Source organism: Dysidea avara, chromosome 5 (assembly GCF_963678975.1).
Source record: "Dysidea avara chromosome 5, odDysAvar1.4, whole genome shotgun sequence".
NCBI lineage: Eukaryota > Metazoa > Porifera > Demospongiae > Dictyoceratida > Dysideidae > Dysidea > Dysidea avara.
In genome coordinates this window covers 31,609,551-31,633,148 of record NC_089276.1, presented here as the reverse complement: position 1 = coordinate 31,633,148, position 23,598 = coordinate 31,609,551, and the positions used below count along the sequence as shown (strand labels likewise).

Below are 23,598 nucleotides of genomic sequence, written 5' to 3'. Positions count from 1 at the left end.
GAATCGTATAGATTAAAGTGAGTTACTTTGAGTCTTCCTTATTTTTTCCTAGGAATATATTTGGGAATGCTTGCCTTCTCTCTATTTAGTTAACTAATAATTGGACAGGCCCTTCCAACATGTCGGAAAGAAACTAAGGTGGTATGGAAATACTTTTGGAGAGGAACTAAACATTACTATGGTAATGTTAACTTGACTTGTAGGTTGTATGTGCACAGACAAAAGTTCTGTAATTCCATAATGTGATTTATGGTGTACTGGTGATACATCATAATAAATGGTGTTGGTGTACTGGTGATACATCATGGTGTTGGTGGGGAAAGTTGGAATTATGTTGAAGATTGTAGTTTTTGTTCTATTTCTATGTAGGTGGTCAACACATCGACCAGGGGTCTCTGGATTGACTCGAGGATTGGGTGGTCTGTCAAGTCCCAGTTGCTATCCAACTGTTGGAGTAGGCTGACTTGAGTATGTTCGTTTGTTTCAGGTTTAAAGTGGTTACCAGCTGATGAGTCCCGCCACTTAAAATAATAGGGACGAAAAGTCTTTTAGTAAGACTTCCTGGTTACCATTACAGTATATTCAATTAATCACTTGACCAACTAATGAATAATCAATACTGTCCTATACCGAGGGATACTGTCTGTTTGTTTTGGACCTACTTGACATGGTCATTATTAGTGAGTTCAACTTACAGTATAAATATGTCACTTTATTTACAACCTGAAGCTTCACAGTTGGCATCATGAGAATGCGATGCTGCGTCTAGGCCAACCTTTCAACACTACAATGGATATTATTTCATATCTGATCCAATCAAGCCAGCATATAGCAACTCTGTAACATTTGTGTAAAGCATGCATGGTAGGGCTGTGCAATAATAGTAAAACATGTATCTCAATAAGTGACAACCATTTTATCTTGATAATCGATATTATCTCAATAATAATGTAATATTATAAGCACAGTTTTACGTATTTGCTGACATAAAGTCCTTGTCAAGTCAGAAATTTACCTACTCCTTATTAATTCGATACCTTTCCAAAGGTTTTTCATCTGACTGTGGTTGATATACACTAGATTACGGAGATTTACTATTATCTCAATAATGAAAATCATTATCTAATTTACGATAGGTGATTTAGGCATCTAGATTATCTTTTTATCTACATTATCTCCCAGCCCTAATGCATGCGCATGAAGTTTTATTTGTATCATAAAAGAAAACATTATTTTATTTTGCAACCATTTAAACTATAACACGTAACAACTATAACTGTTGATCAGAGTTGGGGTAGTTACTTCAGAAAAGTAACTAGTTACTAGTTACACGTTACTGTTATCCCATGTAACTTAGTTACAGTTACAGTTACTTTTCAAAAGGTAACTAAGTACTCTAGTTACTAGTTACTTTCATAGTACAAATTATGACTTGTTTTTAGCTTTTGTAACATGAATTTTGCTCAGATATGCATCATTAAGGGATGCATTACATAAGTACACTTAAAATACTAATTCTGTGGCTATTTCAGGTCAATTCTAAATATTGCTACATCTGTTACTCAAGCTGAATCATAGAGAACAGTATACACAGAATCTGTCTACTTAATGTGTCTGTAGCATATATGACACAAAAATTGAAGTGCTCTTGCTTTTAAAGCATAATTAATTATAGCTACAATGTAACTATTGTAACTAGTTACTATTGTAACTTAGTTACTTTTCAGATAATTACTCCTAGTTACAAGTTACTAGTTACAAAGCAAGTAACTAGTTATATTACTAGTTACTTTAAAAGTAATCAGTTACGTAACTTAGTTACAAAAGTAACTAGTTACCCCCAACTCTGATAACCATATGAATATAATCTGCACTTGTAAGGATTTCATTAGTTAGATAAGCTACTGGTTGATCAATAAAGCTGTCTGCACACATCAATTAGCTCTCAGTACAACTATTTGTGATTTATGACAAAGCAATTTTAAAATTCTCTAATAGAGCAGTCTTTCGTTTTTAAGTATTAAATAGTTGGTAATGGACACTAGAGTACATTTAGTAATCATTACATACAAATCTTGCTGCTTTCCTTTCTACTCTTTCTAGTTTATCAATATTAGTCATAGTATAGAGTGACCAAACTACACAAGCACATTCTAATATGGATCGCACTAAAGTAAGATAACATCTTTCCCTTACATTTGCTGGACATTGTCTTAAATTTTGCTGCAGAAATGCTTGGACATTATTTGCTTTGTTGCATGTAAAATTAACGTGGAAGTTCCAAGAAAGCATTTCGTCAATATGAACTCCCGAATACTTTGCTTGTGAAACTTGCTGAATCTTATTATTGTTTATGAGATATTGTGTAGCAAAGGGTGAAGATTTGTTAGTTACTCTTAAGTATTCACATTTTACAGGATTAAAATTCATCATCCAGCATTCAGCCCATTGCTGTAGCATGTTGATATCCTCTTGTAGGATTTTACTGTCCTCTGGAGAATGAATCTCTCTGTACAGAAGAGCATCATCTACGTACAACTTTAAAGTGGACTTAATTTTATCAGGCATGTCATTCACATAACAAATAAATAATAAAGGACCCAATACTGAACCTTGGGGGACTCCTGAAATAACGTGGGCTGTGCTGCTTAGCTAACCATTTACTGTAACCTGCTGAGATCTGTTCATAAGGAAGGACTCGATCCATCGCAGTGATTGGCCATTAATACCATATGAGCTTAGTTTGTGAACCAATCTAGTGTGTGGTACAGTGTCAAATGCCTTAGCAAGATCCAAGAGTATTACATCAACTTGAGTCCCCTTATTTAGGGCTTCTGCCAAGTCATTAACAGTCGCAATAAGTTGAGTCTCACATGACCTGTGCTGTCTAAACCCATGTTGAGGTATGTACGAACCATGCTCATACAGCTGTAGATGCCTGCTGGCTTATGTGGAGCCACGCCCACTAAACGATTGTTGCTGTATGAGATAGGGCAAGGCCAGTTTCTTTCTTGAGCCAAGTCCACTTTATATCGGGAATGTGTCATACTTTTTAAAATTATGGTGCGTTAGGTATGCGCAGTGTAGTAAGTTTACCATCAATGCCAAAGCACCACAATTTAACAAGAAGGTGAATGAATGCAATATGAATGGCTCTTCTCTTGTCATGTTTTATATCCACACAAAAACAGCCAAGCTGTGAAAACATGGTGCAGCCTTAAAAAGCCCAAGTGAATAAGTTTTGAAATCAAAGGTAGCAGCCAAGAAATGGTTGCAATGATGTTAATCCGAAGAACAGACATTATTAATATTTATTAGCATTAACATCATAGCAGGCTGCCACTTTTGATTTCACAACTTTTTTCACCCAGGCTCTTGTTTTTGTGTGGATTTCACTTTTTTTGTACTTAGGGTTTATTTTTACTCACAGTTCTTTTTATCTATATAGACACAATGATGACGACAGACTTATAAAATGTATTGTATTGCATGATTGTAATACTCTAATAGAGCACACACTTCTAATAAAACATAACATAGAATGTTCTAGAACAATCTAGTACTTAGATCTATAAATTATAAATGTTGCTTTATAAGCAGATTTAAACTAGAATTTTCATTTATAAAGCAGAAATTAAGTAACGTGATCAGCCAAGATAGCAGTGGTTCAGTGGTAAAGGATGCAAGTGTTAGATATGGAGGTCCCTGGTTCATAACTTTTTATAAGCTGATAAATATTGCATAGTTTCTGGTGATGCACTTTCCAACCTCAGCTTTAAATTTAAGCTATAATGGATCATGTACACTGTGCCCTCTGTATGGCAGTCACTGCTAGAGACGATGATCAATTCCCTTCAACATGTTGCAAAATAGAATGTTCAATAATAAACTACAGACTACAGCATAATTATATTAATGATTAACATAGTTGCAAAAGGAAGTGTCACAATTGAAGCATGGTAATAAATTAATTCAAGCAAAATTTCAAATTTTTACAAATTCTCAATATACTTCAACAAATTTCATCCTATATGCATCCTCTAGCTATCTAACTATAACTATACTGCATATACTATCACACTACGGGAGTCTTACATGCGCACAAACTTTAATTTATTCACTGATTTCTTTGGGTGAAACAAGCTGCTATACAAGTTAAAGAACAGTCAACCTCACCAGTGCCGATTACCTCAATCTTACACACCAGTAATATTGTTATGATGAAATGTCAAGTGTACTAGTAGTTATGTACAGAGTATAATCATAAGTTATATGTTACCATAAGTGATTAGTTGCAGCGTGGTACAAGATCTATGCCTTGCTCCCAAAACACACAATGGAGGATCCTCAATTACATTGCAGTAACCAGCTGTAACAATTTTCTTTCAGAAAACATTTTGTTAACATAGAATTAATTTTCCCCATTCTAGCAGCACACAAATAAAATGTTATCAGCTTGGGAGAGTTAATTCCTCACAAGACATGTTATACCTTCAGTTGTCAAAGATCCTACCCACAAAACTACATGTGCCAATCCACCATGAGCTGAAACTGATCACGAGGTCATATGAATATCAGCATCAAATGCCTGGATGTATATTGCTGTAGGTTGGGGTTATGGGCTAAGTTCAGTGACAAATTCTGTGCAATGACACTCACACACTTGAGCTCCTTATACAATTAATTATCATGTCTTGCACAACAGCGGGTAAATCATAACATTTTAGGTAACAGTAGTGTAGTGATGTAAAATAGGATAACATCAACACATCTGATTTTCCACGACCACAATGGCATTGAGATTCAATTCCTCTAATAGTAGAACATTTCTGGAGCAAGCAAATAAAAAAGTACTCCACTGCTAAGTGAGTCAACTTCATACCACTCAATATTTTCCACAACAGTGCACTTCTGATAAATATATACAGAATAAGTTTAGTCCTGTAGGTTTTGACAGTGACTAGCAATAACCTGAAGATCTTTTAAGCTTTCAAACAATTATAGCAATTCATCCAGTTCAGTCTCTGAAGAGTAGGTGAGCAATAGTTAGTTGTTCCAAGTGACCAGAATTAAGTGCCGACTAGTAGAAAGAAAGATCCAAATCATCCAAATCACTAGTATAGCACATTTAAAATTGCATGGTTCAATAATCTTCGATTTTGGTTTGCTATACACATTTAAACTCATCTCATACACTCTCCTTCAACCATACTGACAATTGGCCTTCACTACTAAATCGTTTTTCAATCCCAATATACTATAAAGTCACTGAGTTTTACACATGAAATGGTCACTTTACCAGATTCTTCAACCTGTACTTGAAGGCATGGAAGTGCAGGAGAAAAGCTTAAGGGTACTTTTTAGCATGAAGCAATGTAAAGCTAACAGTGGTAGCTACCAGTAGGAATTGTAGTCAGTTGAGTGATATATTCAACCAAGCATTCAATATCACAATACAATATACTGGAACAACATTGAAACTTAATGGCCTAAATTCTGATCTTTTCAATGCTTGAGCATGTCTCCAAAGTGTAATTTGAATTATTGTAATTTCTTTAGGCCACTCCAAGAAAATTCCTTGTTTCCCATTTCATTGAACTCAAAAATACATGCGGGAAGGTTGTTATCCATTCAGTAGTATTCATTAATATTTCCACTAATTTTCAAAATTCATAACTAACTTACAGGTAAGAATACAGTAGAAATATGTAAACTAAGAACCTGAACAGTGAAAAGTTAGCTAATGGGCTTTCTGAATGCTAAACTAGTTATACTGCTATGCAATCACAGGATACGTAATGAATAAAATGTTCAGTTGACAGCAATAATGAATGACCATGTGGGAAGAGAATCTGCATGCGGGCAGAAACAATGAATTTTCTTGGAGTGGCTTTAAGGTAACTGGTGTTAGCAATGGCGGATCCAGGATGGGGCATTTGGGGCAAATCCCCCCCCCCCCCCCCCCCCTAAGATATTAAATTTTACCCTAAGAAATTTTCCATCTAAGACTTGATTTAAAGTTTTAAGGTTGTGTATGCAAGTTTTAACCTGGGAAGGTTTTTATGTAGTAAACTGTCTGAAGCTGAATCTAAAGGCATTTTTGATAGTTTTGCATGTCAGTTTAATAACATGTTTAACAATTTTAGCCAAAGTCCAACAATACCAACATTTTGGGATAGGAGGCTGAGATTTTAGAGGGGACTTCCCCCTAACAGCCCTATATAGAACAAACACAGTTCTTTGTGGTACTCCAGACATTACTCAGATTAGTTTTCTCCATCAGCAAGAATGCACTCAGTAAGCCAAAGAGAAATCCACTTATGAGTATTGCCTCAAATGGATATAGCTATGCTTATTATATAATGTTTAATTTATAATGTATTGTATTGTGAACAGGAATTCCCTATATCAACTGAACACTGTTAAATTACCACAGGAAATTAACTCTGGTTTGTCATTGTCTTGCCAATCTCCCACATGTTTTATTCGTACTAAGACTGCTGACTAATCACAAGTTATTATCAATTGTGTCACTAAGACAGTAAGATATGTGCAGAATACTACAACCTTATATTTCTCCGTAATTTTATATCACCTATATATACTATAGAATACATGGTTTGTAAGGAGTTAATGGCAAAAGTATAGTGTGTTCCCTTGCTCATTCACAGTGTTCACAGTTATAATTATACAGAGAGAACAACAAATGGATAATTAAGATCAGCAATGAAACACTCAGCATCCAGTTCATCTATGTGTTGTCTTCATTACTTTATTGTAGTCATGCATACATTAAATTGACATACGATAGAATATGTCACACCTAGTAAAGGTGCTCGCATGTCTAGAGTTTAATTAGCCATTGATCAGTGTAGCATTTAGATGCCAGACTTCATGAAAACACAGCAAAATTAGTTGACATTAATTCCCTGCTATATTTGTTGTATGGCTCTTTGGCTATTTTGTTGGTAAATGCAGTGATGAACTCCAGTCCCAGTATTCTTGTTACCACATGCATAATCATAGTTATTGAGAGCCTATTTTACAGTGAACTTTGAATCATAGCCACCTGTATGCCATGCATTCCTTACTGCCTCTAGTACAAACTTAATTTTGAACCAGGGGCGGAGGAAGTAGTTGATATGAGGGGGGGGCTGGGCTGACCCAGACTTCTGGAAATGAGGTACTACATTGTCTCTGATTTGGAAAGGTGAGACCAAAAAAAAAAGTCACAACTAGCTGACAATAACTGCCCACCTCACCAGCTACGCATTTATAGCTGATAAACCACATAAAAATCCTTACATAGCTCGCTACACACTGCTCTAATACTGTGACTGCTTTATTCGAGTGACTGCTCTATTAGAGTATCTCGATCTTTACTGCGGTTTTCAGCCCCACTCCAAGAAGAAGAATTTCGGCGTGGTATCATTCTGAGGGGGGCGTCAGCCCCCTAGGTCCCCCTCCCCCCCCCTTCCGCCGCCTATGTCTTGAACTATATGAAAATACATCTTTGAATGCTATTCCATAGGGCAATTACATGTACAGTGTAGTTTAATCGAAGTGTTTTAGTGTACTATATTATTACTGCAATAACTGACAGTACTAAAATGATGATCCACAAGGTAGTTCTGCACATTGCTAGTGTCCCACTGCATGTAGAAGAAAGTGACGGAGTACTTGATTGTACACCAGTTGCTGAATCTGCAAAGTAGAAGTCAGTGTACATGTTAAAATGTAGCCACTTGATAACATTACAATTTCTTACTCTGAATTATTTGAATTTCCTTTGTTATTCTTCTTGATGTGGTTTGACAACTGATCCACTCACAAGAACTATTGGCTTTAAAAGTGAAGAAAACAGCTGTACTGTAGTGGTCAATCACTCTGACATCATCAGTTATTATAGCACAACTGTCTTGTGAATGAATCTGTAAATGTTTAGGTCGTGGCCATCCTGTTGCATAGCACACTGCAGATTCATCAGAACCTTCAATAGTTACATTAGACATGACTATCATCAACTTCTGTTGTACTGTAGGACATAACATGCTGTCAAACTCTCTGACATATAGCAATAGCATTTTGCTTACTTTGAATTTGGACGCAGCATGCATCAATTCCAGCAGTTGAACATTCCTTGTGTACACAGTACACTCCTGAGGTGTCCAACTGTACATGTATTGTATGTGTATAACTTGTACTATTGGTGATCATCTTCAGACTCCCAGTGTGGTGATCTTGATGGTACATCCTGTATGACATGTTTTTATGGCCTCTACATGGATCAGTGTTGATGATGGTGTAGTTATCGCCAAGCTGTACAGTATCAGTTGCTTCATTAACTAGCTCCAATGGTCTACACTGAACTATACAACACTTATAAAGTCATAAAATCACACAAAATAGTCTCTTAATACCTGTAGCATCACAGCTATTGGACAGTTGATATATTAGCAAAGAATAAAGAAGTGCCAACTTCATACTCTGTACACATACAATAACAATTATTAACTGCTTTTGGGATTATGAGTCTCTTATTTTATCCTAACATTGTGTTGCATCATCATCTTCCCCCCCAAAAATACCCCACAAGAAAATAATAAACCAATTAATTATTAACAGCCACGCCACATTCAGGGTTTCCCCATCCTATTTTTAGTACTGATTTGATGGCTTAATAATTGTGCACTGCACACATTTTTAAGGCTTTACAACACAAGTGTTCAAGGTCTGTAGGACTGGACCCCTGGTCCTATATGCAGCCTGTGTTTGAAAAGTTGTAGAAAATTTAGACCCATTAATTTGTCAGTTATAACTGGTGGAAGCTGTACTTATTGAAAGCAATGTGATACAAATAGGCCTAGTGTAAATAGCACTAAACTATAAAGGAATATCTGTAAACATGCTGACAAAAATTCATTGTCATACAAGGAGTGTTACTGCAGCCTGGGTTCAGTTTTTAAATCCATCCTGGCTATAAATTAATCTATAAACAATACTTGCTTGCATGTGCATGTGATATGGACATACGTGTACACACACTCATGCACATGCACTTGAATTACATCACATAACCACATACACACACAACATACACTATGCTAACACCTGGAGGACCTGGGTTGCAGACCACCTTGACAGATAATGTCTTTCTCCTACTATAGCAGACGGAATCAATCAAACACTGCTGGCATAGTAGTAGTGTTGTTCCAGTATCAGCTAGTTATTACAGTTCTAGTTCCAGTTTTGGAACAATAATCTTTAAAAATTACAGTTCCAGTTCTAGTTCTGGAACCATAACCTATAGAATTACAGTTCTAGTTCCAGTTCTGGAACTATAACCTTTTAAACTACAGTTCTAGTTCCAGTTCTGGAACCATAACCTTTTAAACTACAGTTCTAGTTCCAGTTCAGAAACCATGGCATTTAGAATCATTCTTCAATTTCTATAACACCACTTATTTTAACTTAAGTATTAGCTACCAAAAGTCCACAATGAATTATACGCATAGACACTCATTAGCTAGTCTTGCCAGATTTATTCGTTTCATGTATGTAGCTTATTATTAAGCAAACAACTATACAACACTATAATTTCAAGCCATTTGAGGTAACTAATGGGTCTGAATGGTGGCATGGTACAAGACCTGTAAGCTAATTATCAAACACTGAACCAGACATAACAATGCGACTGAGCCAGCATTGCATTTGGCATTCTCTAGCTAATCAGTTGTTTCAAGCAGTGTTTTAGCACATGAATGCATGGTATGTAATACATACAGCTTTTTCATGAAGTTATATCCCAGTCTATATAAGTTGTGTGCTTTGTGAGCAGAAAAATTCTGGTCTTGTAAAGAGCATAAAATCTAATTGGCAAACTGTATGGTTATATGACCAATTCCAGTTCCAGAATTAGTTCCAGTACTTGATGAATTTCTTTATAGTTCTAGTTCCAGTTTTGAGGAAGGCAAAATTATACATAGTTCTAGTTCCAGTCTTAAGGAAACCAAAATTATTGTTCCAGTTCCAATTCTAGTTCTAGAACTGGAACTGGAATAAAAAGGGCTGGAACTGTACTTATTTTAGTTCCAGTACTGAAACAACAACAACACAAAACAACACTACATAGTAGGTGAGATAATTAAAACTTAATGTTATGGCATGATGGGCTGTTGAACTGTGTACACTTGAGTGCATACTACACATTGCTCTGTTGTATGCGATAATATTATGTAGCGTAAATTCATTGAATAACTAAATGTGAACTGTCATCTTTTATAGTCACATGCCAACATCACCTTAAAAGGTTATTACAACCAACTCATAATTTATTATGCTCAACTAGCTTTAGTACATTTTCACCATCTTAAGACTTCAAAATTTTATGTAACTTGGTGTAGTAACGTTATGCCATAGCCCATTAATGTAAATTACAGCACTCAGTAACTTGGTGAGTTGTTAGTGCTGATTAAACTTTACTTGGTGTTGAATTAAACCTGACTTGGTGATTACAGCACTAGGAGATAATAACTTTTTTTAAAAATGCATGTGCCACAGCATTGAAACCAGATCACTATACTACTGACCTGGATGACCCACTGACCAGGATAGCAATCTGGGTCATGACAGATCAGACCCAGAGTTGACCCAGGTCAATTTGTACACCAAGAGCTACATCAGTTTTGGGCATCCCACGAGTGTATTATGTAAATGCCGCAGCCATTATACGATAAATAAACCATAGATAGTATATAGCTATATAAAAAGCAGCGCTTCTCACCCTCATGAAGAATATATATACTCTCTGTGTAATGCTGGAATGAAAGGCAATAGTACACCTGTGTGTATCACCTGTGTGTATTGCATGTGTGTGGCACTTGTGTACATGTACTATACATTCCTCAATTGTATGTGATATGTAGAAGATAATAGTTTTGAATAGCTACATGTACACAATCATCTGATCTCTTACTAATCACATGCCCCACAAAGAGACATCACCTTAAAGGCTGTATAGAGCTAATTATATACAGATAGCTTTAGTGTATGCAATTGAGTATAATCAGCAGCCCATAAGTGCCGCAAGGGCACCTTGTGGTGCTTATGGGCTCCTGGTATACTTATGTAATTATAGCTGACTCTCTGCAAGGTCTTATGCTACAGGGTTGACTTAAATTGTTTATAACTGAATTCTACAGGGTGGCTTGTTACGTAGCTGAACTCTCTACATTACTGAACCATACTTCTTGCCAGCAAATCACCCTATATAATAGGCTTTATGCTATGTACCATTATATGCCACAGCAGCCAAACACCTTTTAAAGTTATAACACTAATTATAACTTTTAGTAAGTCACATAAATTTAAAGTCCTAATATAAGGAAACAAGTCACCTGTAGAGAGTTCAGCTATGTAACTGTGGAGAGCTCAGTTACAAACAAATCACCCTGCCTGTAGCTACATAGAGAATTCAGCTACAAGTCACCCTGTAGAGGGTTCAACTACAATAATAGCAAAATAAGCATTATCTGAAGACTGGAATACTTGTGGTCAGTCAGCCTCATTTTAGCACATGTAACAAGTATTCTATAATAGCTAGTCCACAAGCTTGTGTGAGTATGTCTCCATACCCATATTTGCTGCATCAGCAATGTTATTGTTAGTTGGTGCTCTTCTACTCAAGCAGTGTATTAGCTGGTGTTATGATGATTTTATGTGTTAAGTTAAAAGTTTGTATATAGCTACTCTATTCAAAAACTTCACACCACAAAAAAATCAGTTATCTATCAGATTAACTATTAAGTCTCTTTATGAATATTGCTTGTAGTGCTTACACATTCCATCATTAAATAAATTAATGATATCTTGTTTTTGGTTAAATCTTAAAAAGTCCCATGCAACCCATTAATAGTGTCATCCATTAGGTTTTCTATATAGCAGCCAGCAAACTCTCCACATCAATTCATGCACCATTATTTATTAGAAGGATTATAATAATTATGTTCATATTAGTGGTTCTGTTCATCCATCAGTCTCAGAGAACTTTTTGCTTTTTGCTATCAGTGAACTTACCACCTAATCAGTATTCATTAGCCATGTATTCAAAGAAATAGTTAGACTTCTTATAGGGCAAGTTTTTAAATGTCATCTCAACTGATACATATACTTCCACTACATTTGTCCATGCTCAAAAAGTGGAAGTCAAGAGATGATAAATCACTAAAACGAAAGCAACCTAATTTCATGCCACTTTTAGTGTTGGCAGACTCTCAATTGTACATTGACGGAGGATGTGTGTTATTTATTCATTAATTTTGTGTCTATATACACATAATTATTGTAAAGCAACTTAACAAAACTCTAAAGCATATGTTTACAACTGAATGCCTGCATATTTTCAATCAAGCTCCTATATAGTACTGCAGGTGTCATACAACTACCCCCTTACAAGTATACACCATTGAAATTGAGATGCTTATACCATTCACGATCTCCCACATGTACAGTATAGATGTTACATCACAAAGAACTTGTGTACCAGTGGCTAATCATAGAATGCATGTACAGTTGTACACACAAAATTAATATCATACACATATGGCTGCTCTGGTATGTATTGGCCTGTCTGCATCCCTTACACACATCACTGGTCAGCAGCAATATAAAATTATTATTAATTTGACAATCACTACCAAATGGGGAAATATGGTAGGAAAGTACCTTCATTTTAGTGATGTAATCAGATATATTGCCTGTACATGTGTTATACACATACAGTTGAATTAATTTTATTGTAGAATTTCCCTGAGCTCAAGTGTTTGTTTGGCACACTGCAGCTGATAGTCTCAATTGCATGTGCATAAACTTGTCAGGCTACGTAACTACATTATGGTCTGACGTGCATGTTTACAGAATGATATATACATACAAGCGTTGACATTTTTAGGTGAGGTACAAATATCAAGGAGTAAATGTCGACATATACATAATTTACTTTGCATAGCTGGTTTCAAGCTAGATCACTTTTTTTCATATACAGCAGGTAATGGGTGCCTCACTCATTCAAACAGAGGAATCAGCAAATAGTACATGACTGTCACTATTCAAGATCCATGTCACAAGCTAATCCATTCGTGTTTCAACTTTCTAGTCTGCTATCCTAGCACCGCAATGTTTCATGCTTTTTTATTGTCAGTGTATACAGTTTTTAATTAATACAGTAACTATACAAAAATTTAATGCAGTATTGTGATTATTTAACCTTTTGCTGTTCGTATATAATATTAGTACTGATATTAGTGTAACTAGAATCAGAACATGCACAGCTATGGAACTGGAGGGCATAGTGCAAACATTACACTAATCATCACCATTACCATCATTGGTCTCATTCTCATCATCATCATCATTTATTAGCCTGTCTGGAAAGTCTGGTAATAGCTGATAATTGGTAATGTTCCTTCTGTGGAAAGATCGTATCTTATTTGCTACTTTCCACACGCAATTCAGCATCAAACAACACAATGGAAATGCTAATAGTAAAACTTTAGACCATATGAGAGTCATGGTATAGGATGCTTTGTCAATAGATATAAGAAAATATTCCATCAGTAAGATAATAAGGATCAACATAAACACCAGAGAATAGGCAGCATTATCCATGTCCTTCTTGTAAGGCATTGCCAATACGTGCACAAGTGTGAGCAGGAAGAAGTAAATGATCATTAAGAAAAGTAAAATTTTTATATCTGGTGTTGATCCTATCATGACAATACAGAAAAAGAGAGTTTTGTACAGAAAAAAATATAACCCAGCAAAGAAACGTAAATGATCTTTGTAGTCACCTTGGAAAGAATCCAAGATCGGCTTCAGCACATGAACCAGTAAACATTTATTAACAAATTGTATACCTCCACTCTCTTCCCATCGGAATATGATAACAATATTGGAAATAAATGGATACAACATCAAAATAATTGTAGGAATGGCTATAAGTATTACTATCAAGAAAATGGACCCAGCCATATAAACATCATACAACGGATAATTTCCAAAGTAAGGAATAGTTCCTTGCATGTAGAAAACTGTCCTGTAGTTAACCGTTGTGTTGTTGAGGTAAGTGACATCTGCTGATTTCAAGATAGCAAATGACGTAGCATTTAGCCTTGCAAAATAGAGAAGTGGAAATGCACAGATTCCGTGAGTCACAGATCTACTGGATATTCTATAACAGGTCAGCTTGCATTTGTAAATCATCCATCGGTAATGCCGTAGCAGAAAGTAAATAAATATTAGCAATATAGGATACAATGATAGTAACATATTGAATGCTAGTATGTCCACAGTTCCAGCATTAGCAAACAGACAATATGAGAACTTTTCATGGTGAAAAAAATTAAGGTTTGACATGCTATAGATGGTCAACAGTACATCTACAATGCTCCGTGCAGTGGGAGAAGTAATATCTATAGAATTTGAATAGACAAAGTACTGACTGCTGATGATCTGAGAGAAAAACAAAAATGCACTTACAGGCCCCGATGTCAGCTTTACATTAAATGCCATTATGACATAAAATAAAACAGTTACTGGAATTATATAGTAAAGCAACAAGTATAGAATCCCTAAATGATTCTTATTGCATTTGTGACAACTAAACATTGGTGAATTCACTGCAACACTGTAATCTATTATACACTGTCCACATAAAATACCTGTCCGGTTTCTCTTACCACATACAAACTCATCAAGAATAGTAGCATTTTTAGGCAATAATTGATTGCTGTGTGAAGTATTATCTGCATAGCAATATCCATATGGGCACAAACCAAACAGCATTATCTTGGAAGAGTTTGAGTCCGGTACATATCCAACCCAATAAGATCTATCAAAATGAGCCCGAAAAGAAGTTAGGTTACAGCTACTCACCACAGGATTTGGTTGTGTAATACATTCACACTGTTTATTAACTCCATTATACTCAAATCCTGGAGGACAGTTGAGAAGAATTACTTGCAGAACTTTTGCTATTTGATAGTCTGAGTCCGTTTTTAGCTGTAACGGACAAGTTTCATGGGGTTGTCCTGCAATCTGAATAGATCCATTTGTGAAGCTATACAATGGTAACACGTACGGTGAAATTGCGTCTGCACAAGAGGCAATGAACATGACACCAGAGATGTTCTGACATAATTCGTCAACTAGATGTACTCTTAAATCATATACTTCTCCCGGTACAACGTAAAGTGTGGAAGCATTAGTACCATCAAATGTAAATAGTAATGGAGAAGTTGCAATACAGTTAGATAGAAATGGCTGATAGTAAAATGGTGGGTCATACAAAAATATGTGTTCACATGTTTTCTCAACATAGAAGTTCAAGCATGGACGCAAAGTGCTAGCAAAAATTGCATTATAAGAAGTACCCACCATGTTATTGATGAAAGTAAATGTTGTGTTCCACTTATCAGGGAAAATGTTGTCCGAATAGTACCTCACGAAACAAGAATGGGACAATATATAATCATATGGTGTAGACAACTCTACATATATAGCACCTCCATTGGTTAATGCTGTATTCCTTACAAACAGCAGTGAGCTATTAGGATGTACCTCTATCCAAGAATCACTGAGAAGTAGAATAGCGCCACCATGCAAGCCTTTATTTTCAGTAAACTGTGCAAAAGAATTATCAGAAAATTTTGCAACAGCATCATCTATCACTAAAGCAGTAGAGTTGTTTTTAGTAAACTGCACAGCACCTGTAAACTGTATACTAACTCCAGAAGCAGAAACTGCTCCTACGCTGCTGAATGTAGAAGAATTAACCAGGCGCAGGTTGTTATTAGTAAAATTGCAACTATCAATCACTAGTGTCAGCATAGCACCACCTATCACTGAGGCATGATATTCTTTATTGATTTGAACAGCAGACCCATACAATGCTTCATTGTTAACAAAGGAAGAATTGCAAACTTCAAAATAGTTAGTGGGCTGTGCTTGACCAGGTTCATGACTGGAATACCATGTAATCCCCCCACCCACGCCTTTAGTGGCACTGTTTCCATCAAAACCACAGTCAGCGATTATAAAGGAGTTGTTATAACACTGCTGGTTATTCTGATATATTGCAACACCCATATGAGCTCCACCACCTCCTTGGTACATGTAGGCTAAGTTGCCATAAAAAGATGACTGCAAGATTTTCACAAAGTTATTGTTTGAATTTTCTTTAGCATCTACACTGACGCCACCACCTGAGTTAGCCTTGTTCAGGGCAAATATACATGACATAATACGAAATGTATTCTTTTGTGCATAGCCATGAAATTGAACAGATAAACCACCCCCAGCTCCAAATGAGACATGTACATTGCTAGCAAGACGATCTGGCTCACTGTCACTAAAGTTGTAAATTGCATTGTTACCTGAAAACCCACAATTGGCTATGATATAATTAGACAATGAATTGTGAACATTACTGGAAGGGTCACATGCTGCTAATCCGGGTGTACAATTTGTAAACTCAATGTAGATCCCACCACCACCAGTAAAATACTTAGTTTCTTCTAATGAATTCAACTTGTTTTCAGTAAACAATGAGTTTGTGATGTTTACTGTTCCAACTGTGTCAAAAATTAACAATCCAATCCCATTGCTTTCTGAAATAACAACGTTAAAGAGATTAATGTTGCTGCTATTCTGTATGAACAATGCGCTACGCAAAGTAATAAACTGCTTATCTTCAGCACCTGATCCAAACTGGATAGTACTAACATGCTTCATGCCACAGCCCAAAAAGTTCAGGTTTTCAAGAATAAAGTTAGTTACTCTAATAAATGCCAACCCAGTGTCAAAATCATGACTGTTATTAACATTTGGTGAGCAATGAATGACAGTTCGCTCACTTCGTGAGTATGGACGAATACGGATATTTGTCAAATCATGAACAGTAAAGGAAGCATTTACAGAATAATTTTCAGGCTCAATAACAATATCTGTTGAATCACAACATGTTTCCAACAACTGAAATGCTTGACTCAATGACCCACATTGGTAGAACGTCCTGTGCACTTTTACACAGTTAGAAAGTTCCAATTTATTTGAAATATAAACTTCATTTTTATAAGCAGCAGATACAAAAGTGAAACAAATAACCATCATCACAGCTACCACCATCATCATGATCCTCCAACTCCTCTATAACATAATAAAAGCAGTTAACTAGCTATAACATTATATTATTGTGTCATTCATTACATAAAGTTATATATGTACGTAGTTATGTAATCCAAAACAGCTAAGCGTTCCTGCATCTTATGTATTGTTTACTTTCACTTATTGTACTTGCCATTTTTTTCTTTCTACACATATTTGACAGAACCATTTGTGTGTCACTTTCACTGTTTGTATATGGCATTATATCTTTATGAGTTATTGTCTCCACCCTGATTTGCTCATGATCTATCATTAGAGTAATGCAATCAAACAGGTGATACCTTATATAAGAACTCATCAAGTTTTTAGGCTTTTACCTCAATTGTTCACTGTTATCTGTTAGAACACTACGGCAATTTATGTAAGCAGTTGTGAGATAGGTTAGACAACAAATAACACTTGTAAATTGTTTTGGAAAACTACAAGTAACTTGGATAGATTGGAATCTCACCCAAATGATATTTCTACTGCTAAAATGGGATTCTTATATATGAGTGTTATTTGGTGGTAACGTTTGGAGGCATCTAAATTTCTTCGACCCTTGTTTAATTTATTTCCTATACTAACACTATCAGTGCTCACAACAAGTTAACTTTTACAGATAAAACAAGTGATCATGGATAGTGTGCTGGACGTTTTTATATTGTTTGTTGCTACGTTTAAGGTGGTCTTGCGTCTTGCTTGACTGTGGTCTAGGGTCTGCTCATTACTCTCACACCAGCTTTAATTGGCCACATGACTAACTGCTGGAGATACAATACATTTACAATAAGCTTTCTCTTTCATACCAATTTATTCTTTTCTTAGCTAAATGTGTTGAATGCAGGTCATGCATCAATAGCTCTCATACTGTCATGGGAATAAGCCTGGAAACACCATAAGTGAATTTACACAAGACATGCCTTGTATATTATTCCTAAGGCTGTGCAACTCACAAAACCATAATTACCCAAGCACAAGTTATCTATGTATCAGCCTGATGCCAGCACGATTGCTTTATTAGAGTAGTTGGCTATTTTGTTAATTATGGTCAGCTTGCATTCCACCATTTTATTCATTACAAAAGATACAAGGTGTATGATCACAGGTATTGCATAATGAGCTTATATAAATTAATGCTACATCTCTCATTGCTTGCTTAGGCCAACAATCATAAATTCCTTGTTTCCCGTCCTATTCAGACAAAAAATATCATGTGGGCAGGCGGCTATTATTTATTAGGAAGTGGAAAGATTTTTATTTTCGCGTCTAGTGGTTGTCCTGAGCATTCAACTTTAGGGGACACAAAAAGTAGCATTAATGTTAGGGTTAGGGTTGGGGTTAGGGTTGGGGTTGGGTTCACCTTTTCATCTTTAAGTAATGTCTTCTTACTATATAGTGTGATTACTATATAGTGTGACTACTACATGGGTAACATTTACAAGGTAGAACAGTAGGGGTAGTTAGTAGCTAGCAGCGGTAGCACACTGCCTACAGTTCCAGTAGTCCAGGGTTCGAGTCTTAGCTGAGTTTGTGGTTTTTTTTGTTTTTTTTTTTTCATTTAGTGACCCTTTTTGTCTAAGTTTTACTGTCGGTTCAATAGCGAGTCTGACTTATTGAACTGACTTTCGGTTCAGCATCCACCGCCTATTTATTATATGGTTATTTAATAGCAAGGCTATTAAAGGGAGCTCATTAACTCCAAATTGCTTTTTTCTCTCAGAATCAGGATAGCTAGATTCAAGGTTAGTTGTGATTTGACTAAGATTCAAACCAGTTAGATTTGAAGTGTTGCAGTGTTTCCTTAACAGCCAGAAAGGCATTTGCTGGGTTTGCCATACTTGTGGTGACACATACTAGCTCGAGTGTAAGCTAGTACTGTACTTACTGCCCTACTCTGTACAACTACAACAGAACGAATTTTCCACATTAATAACAGATTTTTTTTAAATGTAACTACAAGTCATCCACACAACAAAAAGCTAAAACATTTTAATCCCTACTTTTGTTAATTTGATAGTCTCATTTCAAGATGATAGCCAAAAGTAGGGAATAAAATGTGTCTCATTTTAGCAAGTAGCCAGTTTCCTTGCTTTTATGTTGCGTGGATCATTTCTCATTTCAGCTGTAACATTTTCGAGCTTGTTTCCTTACTTTTAGTAGCATGCGTATTAATTGATCCCTACCTCTTTTTAATTTTTTTTTGTGTTCCTACGTGACTGGCCTGAAGTCTGATTATTAGATGTCAAGCAACTTTCCTTGGACACATGATACACTACCAGATATACAATGCATTCCTTTTGTCCTTCATTTCATCTAATTTCTTCTCTTCTTTGCTAAAGATGTTTGTTTGTAGGCCAAGGAATGATAGCTTTTCTATTTTACGGTCACCAAAACTAGACATTGGACAGCCTTTGTAATGTAAGTGAATCAATGACATATTATTCCCTTATGTTCAGGACCATGTGATTCACAAAACCATAAAGTGAGACATTACCCAAACACCAGTTATCTACATAATCAACCTGACACCAACATGATTGCTCTATTAGAGTAGTTGAGTATTCTACTACAGTTTTGCATTCATGTCTCAAGTTAGTCAAGTACTTTTCACCATTATAATTTAGATAACTCTCTACCATACAACCAAACATGATGAGTCTATACTTACATCTGTACCATATAGTACGGTAGTACTGTATAATGTCTTCAGACCAGCCCCAATCCCTTCCAAAAAGTCTCTGTGGAATTTTAAAATATTTTCCATTGAACAGAATTTTATGCTGACTGACTGATGTGCCTCCAGACAAGCATACAGAAATTCAACAATGGATAAGGCTATGGGTGTGGTTCGACACCAGTTTATCCCGAGATGTGCCTTTTCGTCTATTAGCAGTTAGTGATGGGTGATATTGATATTTTGCCATAGGATTATGGTCATGAACAAATTTCCCGATTATCACAATTATTGTCCACTCAACTCTTGTTATAAAAAATACTAAACACATCATGAATTATTAATATAATGGTAAAATTACACTGAAAATCAACAAATAATTCTCTGACTATCACGATTATTGCACGGTAATTGCCAATTTCAATTACCATTAGTCAATGAAAAGCACAGGATGTCTATTATTGCCAATAAAATAATCACGATTATCACGATAATTGAATAATGGCCCATCCCTATTAGCAGTATACAATAGAGGTATTCTGGATTACAGAGGTGTCAGATTGGAGAGGTTTCACTGCACTCTTTATCCACATACATATATGTACATACAACTTCTTCATTAAACATGACCTTGTTACCCACATCATAGTCTTTCCTGTGTCATTGGTATAACTAATAATATTACACTAATTTCCAAACAGGAACAAGGACAAACATACATAAATTCACAAAAACTTCTATGGACTGGTGAAGTATTACATTTGGATACAAGTATTGTTTGTATCCGATATCAAGTTGAAAGCTTGTCGTACGTCCATGATATGGTTTACCATATCATGGACGTACGACAAGCTTTCACATGAGAATTGCATATCATCACATGAGAATTGCAATTCTCATATCAATTCTCATATCAATTCTCATATCAATTCTCATATCATCACATGAGAATTGCAAAATCATTGCACATGTACATAATTCACAGTAGTGCCTCACGTTTATTTATTTAACGCCTGTACTTTTTACTTTCTTGGCCATGCAACTCATTACCGAATATAGTTATGGTATAATGAAAAGTTAACAAAGCTAGTGCAATCAAAACTTATTAATATACAAGCGAAGTAGAGTTTCAGTGATAAAAAGTAGCGTTACAAGATATATGAATAATGGCAGCTATTATAACATAACTATGTGGAAAAATCCCTACTTTGGTTTGGTGTTAAGATGTCAAAGTAGGGACTTTCCCACACAGCTGTGTTGTAGTGATTGTAGTACCATCATTCATATTTGTGATTAGAAAAACAAGAATGAAAAACAGCAGAAAATGTGTGATGAATTTCTGCTGAAATAAAATCAAAACACTCTAATAGAGCAGTCACCTGCATTAATACTCAGAGCATTGTAATACAAAGAGAGCATAATAATACTCTAGTCTACACACACTCATGGAGGCTGAAGCTGCTCCAGTCTGACAGTATACTATTGCATACACCATCATAATTCTTGTCTGGAAGCTGTAAGACTGCTCTATTAGAGTACCATGTATAATAAAAAACTTTGGCGGTAAAAGTGTGACGAAACCCCTTAGCTGAAAAAATTGGCGGAAAAAACTTTGGCAATTGAAATAATATTCGTCAAAGTTTTTATCGTCAAAGTTTTTATCGCCAAAGTTTTTACTCGACGGTACGTAAGGATAATGACAAGGTGTCAACTCATCATTTATGTAGTGTAGTAAGTGTATACTGAGGTAGCTAGCGTTGTGTTTGTAGCAGTACTCTTGTAGCTACTGATCTAGCAATGTGGTAGCCGGCAAAGGCGTGCTTCGCTATCTCAGCTATCTCCTGCAATGCTGAGAGCAATCGTATTTACTTCTTCAGTAGCACAGGTTAACACGCATATCAAAGTATTATTATTATTTGGCCAAATCCATTGCGAGACAATTAACTAGCTGACCTGTGAATGGGAAGCCGGTTGGAAATGCTATCCCATAGATTATCTACCCACCCACAGTGGTAGATAATCTATGGTTATCCAAAGAGTGCTTACAACTGTAGTGGAAGGATCCAACAATGTGCAAATAAAAGCATAGTGATGTAAAATCCAGCCTATATATGGACATAATGACCTCTTCCCCTTGGTCATTCCTGTCCTGTTCCCATTTCCTAGAAATCTATTTACCATCTTGTGTTAATACGGTACTTTTTATCACTGGGACTCTACTGTGCTTCACCTTTTTAAAACTAATGTACTACTCCTAGCTTGCATGTACCATGAATTGCTTAGAACTCCACTGTGTAGTGCCTAGCTAACTGTTTAGAAGTAATCGATGTGATGGAAAATGGTCACATCCAATTGAGCTGTTTCAAGAGGGAATACACCTAAAGTACGCAGGCAACAAATATACTTTCCAATACTCATTACTGTTTGGCTATCTCCATTGAGGTGCCCAAGATATAACACACCTACCATCAAGCGTACATTACATGTATGTATATGGTTGTCAATACTGTCAGTGATTTTACTCCCTTCCCAAACAAATTTGTCATCATTGGGGACCAACATTGCATTGCTTATACGGTTGCAAATTACTTGCATTGTAGAGTGGGTGTTCACTGTAGTATCCCATTACTAGACCCACCACGAAACTGGAGGCACGATAGTTGTCTTCATAGAAATGTATATATATATATATATATATATGTCAATATTTATTTTTAAATCTTGTGCTCCACACAAAGGACCAGGTGAAAATTGCTAGCGTATCTAGAGTTGTAGCAGTTAAAAATCATACAGAGTAATAAGCATAAGTGCTAGGCTTTCTTTGATCAGGAAACGAAACACAAATTTTGAATTTACAATCCAGGACAAGAGAATTAATTTTTCTCCTAGTCTTGTGGTATGGCTGGGTACATAGTCTGTCTGTGCTGTTAGTTTGGAATGGATCTGAGACTTCTCACCATGAGGGACAAGCGTCAAAAAATGGTGCTTCATAATAAGGGATTGTCTCGATGACGCTAAACTCCTCTCCAGTACTTCTGATGCACATATTTTTGTTGGAACAAAATGTTTGGCAATATTTCTGTGATTTCATATGATGTGATATACCAGCAGTTAGGTGGTGACTAGTTCAACTATCATCAGTTTACTCAATAATTAATGACTACTGTGGCTGCAGAAACACTGGAAATGGTTAGAGAGCATGACAAATGCTGCAGAAACACGTGGAAGAAAGGCTATGCCGAATGTCATGACTTTAAACAAAAAATCAATCAATCAATCAAATCAGAAAACTTTGATGCCCATCACCTAACAGGTGAGAAATCTCAGATACTGTCCAGACTAACAGCATAGTCATAGACACGATTAAGCATGCAACCTTATCACATCACTATATAGTAAAACTGATTTTTTTTTTTCCTCGGATTGCAGACCTTAGCTGTGTCATAGATTATAGATAATCTATGGCTGTGTAACATAGTGATAGCATAGATCTAAGAGCCATGGATCAGTGGTTCTAAGGTCTATGGTAGTAGAGCATACGTGCATTTACACTGAGCGATATTGTACATGCTGGGCGAGGCATATGCATCAGCCTTATGCTGTCATGCAGTAAATCATATAATGCAATCTACACATGGAGTTCTTACTTGTAACAGCAAGCAACAAGACAGCAGCAAAATTCCGGCACAGAACCACAATTAGACTCGTATTCTAATTAAATC

The 23,598-nt window shown here is 36.0% G+C and overlaps 2 protein-coding genes across 3 annotated transcripts; both read right to left on the bottom strand.

The window, feature by feature from the left end:
• Positions 1-7,490: 7,490 nt before the first annotated feature.
• Positions 7,491-8,535, bottom strand: LOC136256018 (uncharacterized). Of its 2 annotated transcripts, none has more exons than XM_066048929.1 (4): positions 8,421-8,535; positions 8,094-8,369; positions 7,769-8,035; positions 7,491-7,704 (listed from the first exon to the last, which is right to left on the bottom strand). In XM_066048929.1, the coding sequence occupies exons 1-4, from the start codon at positions 8,482-8,484 to the stop codon at positions 7,577-7,579; spliced, it is 735 nt and encodes a 244-aa protein (XP_065905001.1). In that variant the 5' UTR covers positions 8,485-8,535; the 3' UTR covers positions 7,491-7,576. The 2 variants fall into 2 exon arrangements, with proteins under 2 accessions (XP_065905001.1, XP_065905002.1); XM_066048930.1 differs by having other exon boundaries at positions 8,094-8,379; positions 8,421-8,517.
• Positions 8,536-12,613: 4,078 nt separating this feature from the next.
• Positions 12,614-23,597, bottom strand: LOC136255449 (uncharacterized). The gene is made up of 2 exons (XM_066048220.1): positions 23,524-23,597; positions 12,614-17,202 (listed from the first exon to the last, which is right to left on the bottom strand). The coding sequence occupies exon 2, from the start codon at positions 17,185-17,187 to the stop codon at positions 13,363-13,365; it is 3,825 nt and encodes a 1,274-aa protein (XP_065904292.1). The 5' UTR covers positions 17,188-17,202; positions 23,524-23,597; the 3' UTR covers positions 12,614-13,362.
• Position 23,598: the final 1 nt, after the last annotated feature.

Excerpts from the sequence above, each read along its gene's own strand:
- LOC136255449 (XM_066048220.1), bottom strand. The coding sequence starts at position 17,187 with ATGATGATGGTGGTAGCTGTGATGATGGTTATTTGTTTCACTTTTGTA.
- LOC136256018 (XM_066048929.1), bottom strand. The coding sequence starts at position 8,484 with ATGAAGTTGGCACTTCTTTATTCTTTGCTAATATATCAACTGTCCAAT. Across the intron at positions 8,036-8,093 it reads ATGCTGCGTCCAAATTCAAA|TACAACAGAAGTTGATGATA; the intron begins GTAAGCAAAATG and ends TATGTCCTACAG. Across the intron at positions 7,705-7,768 it reads GGAAATTCAAATAATTCAGA|ATTCAGCAACTGGTGTACAA; the intron begins GTAAGAAATTGT and ends TCTACTTTGCAG.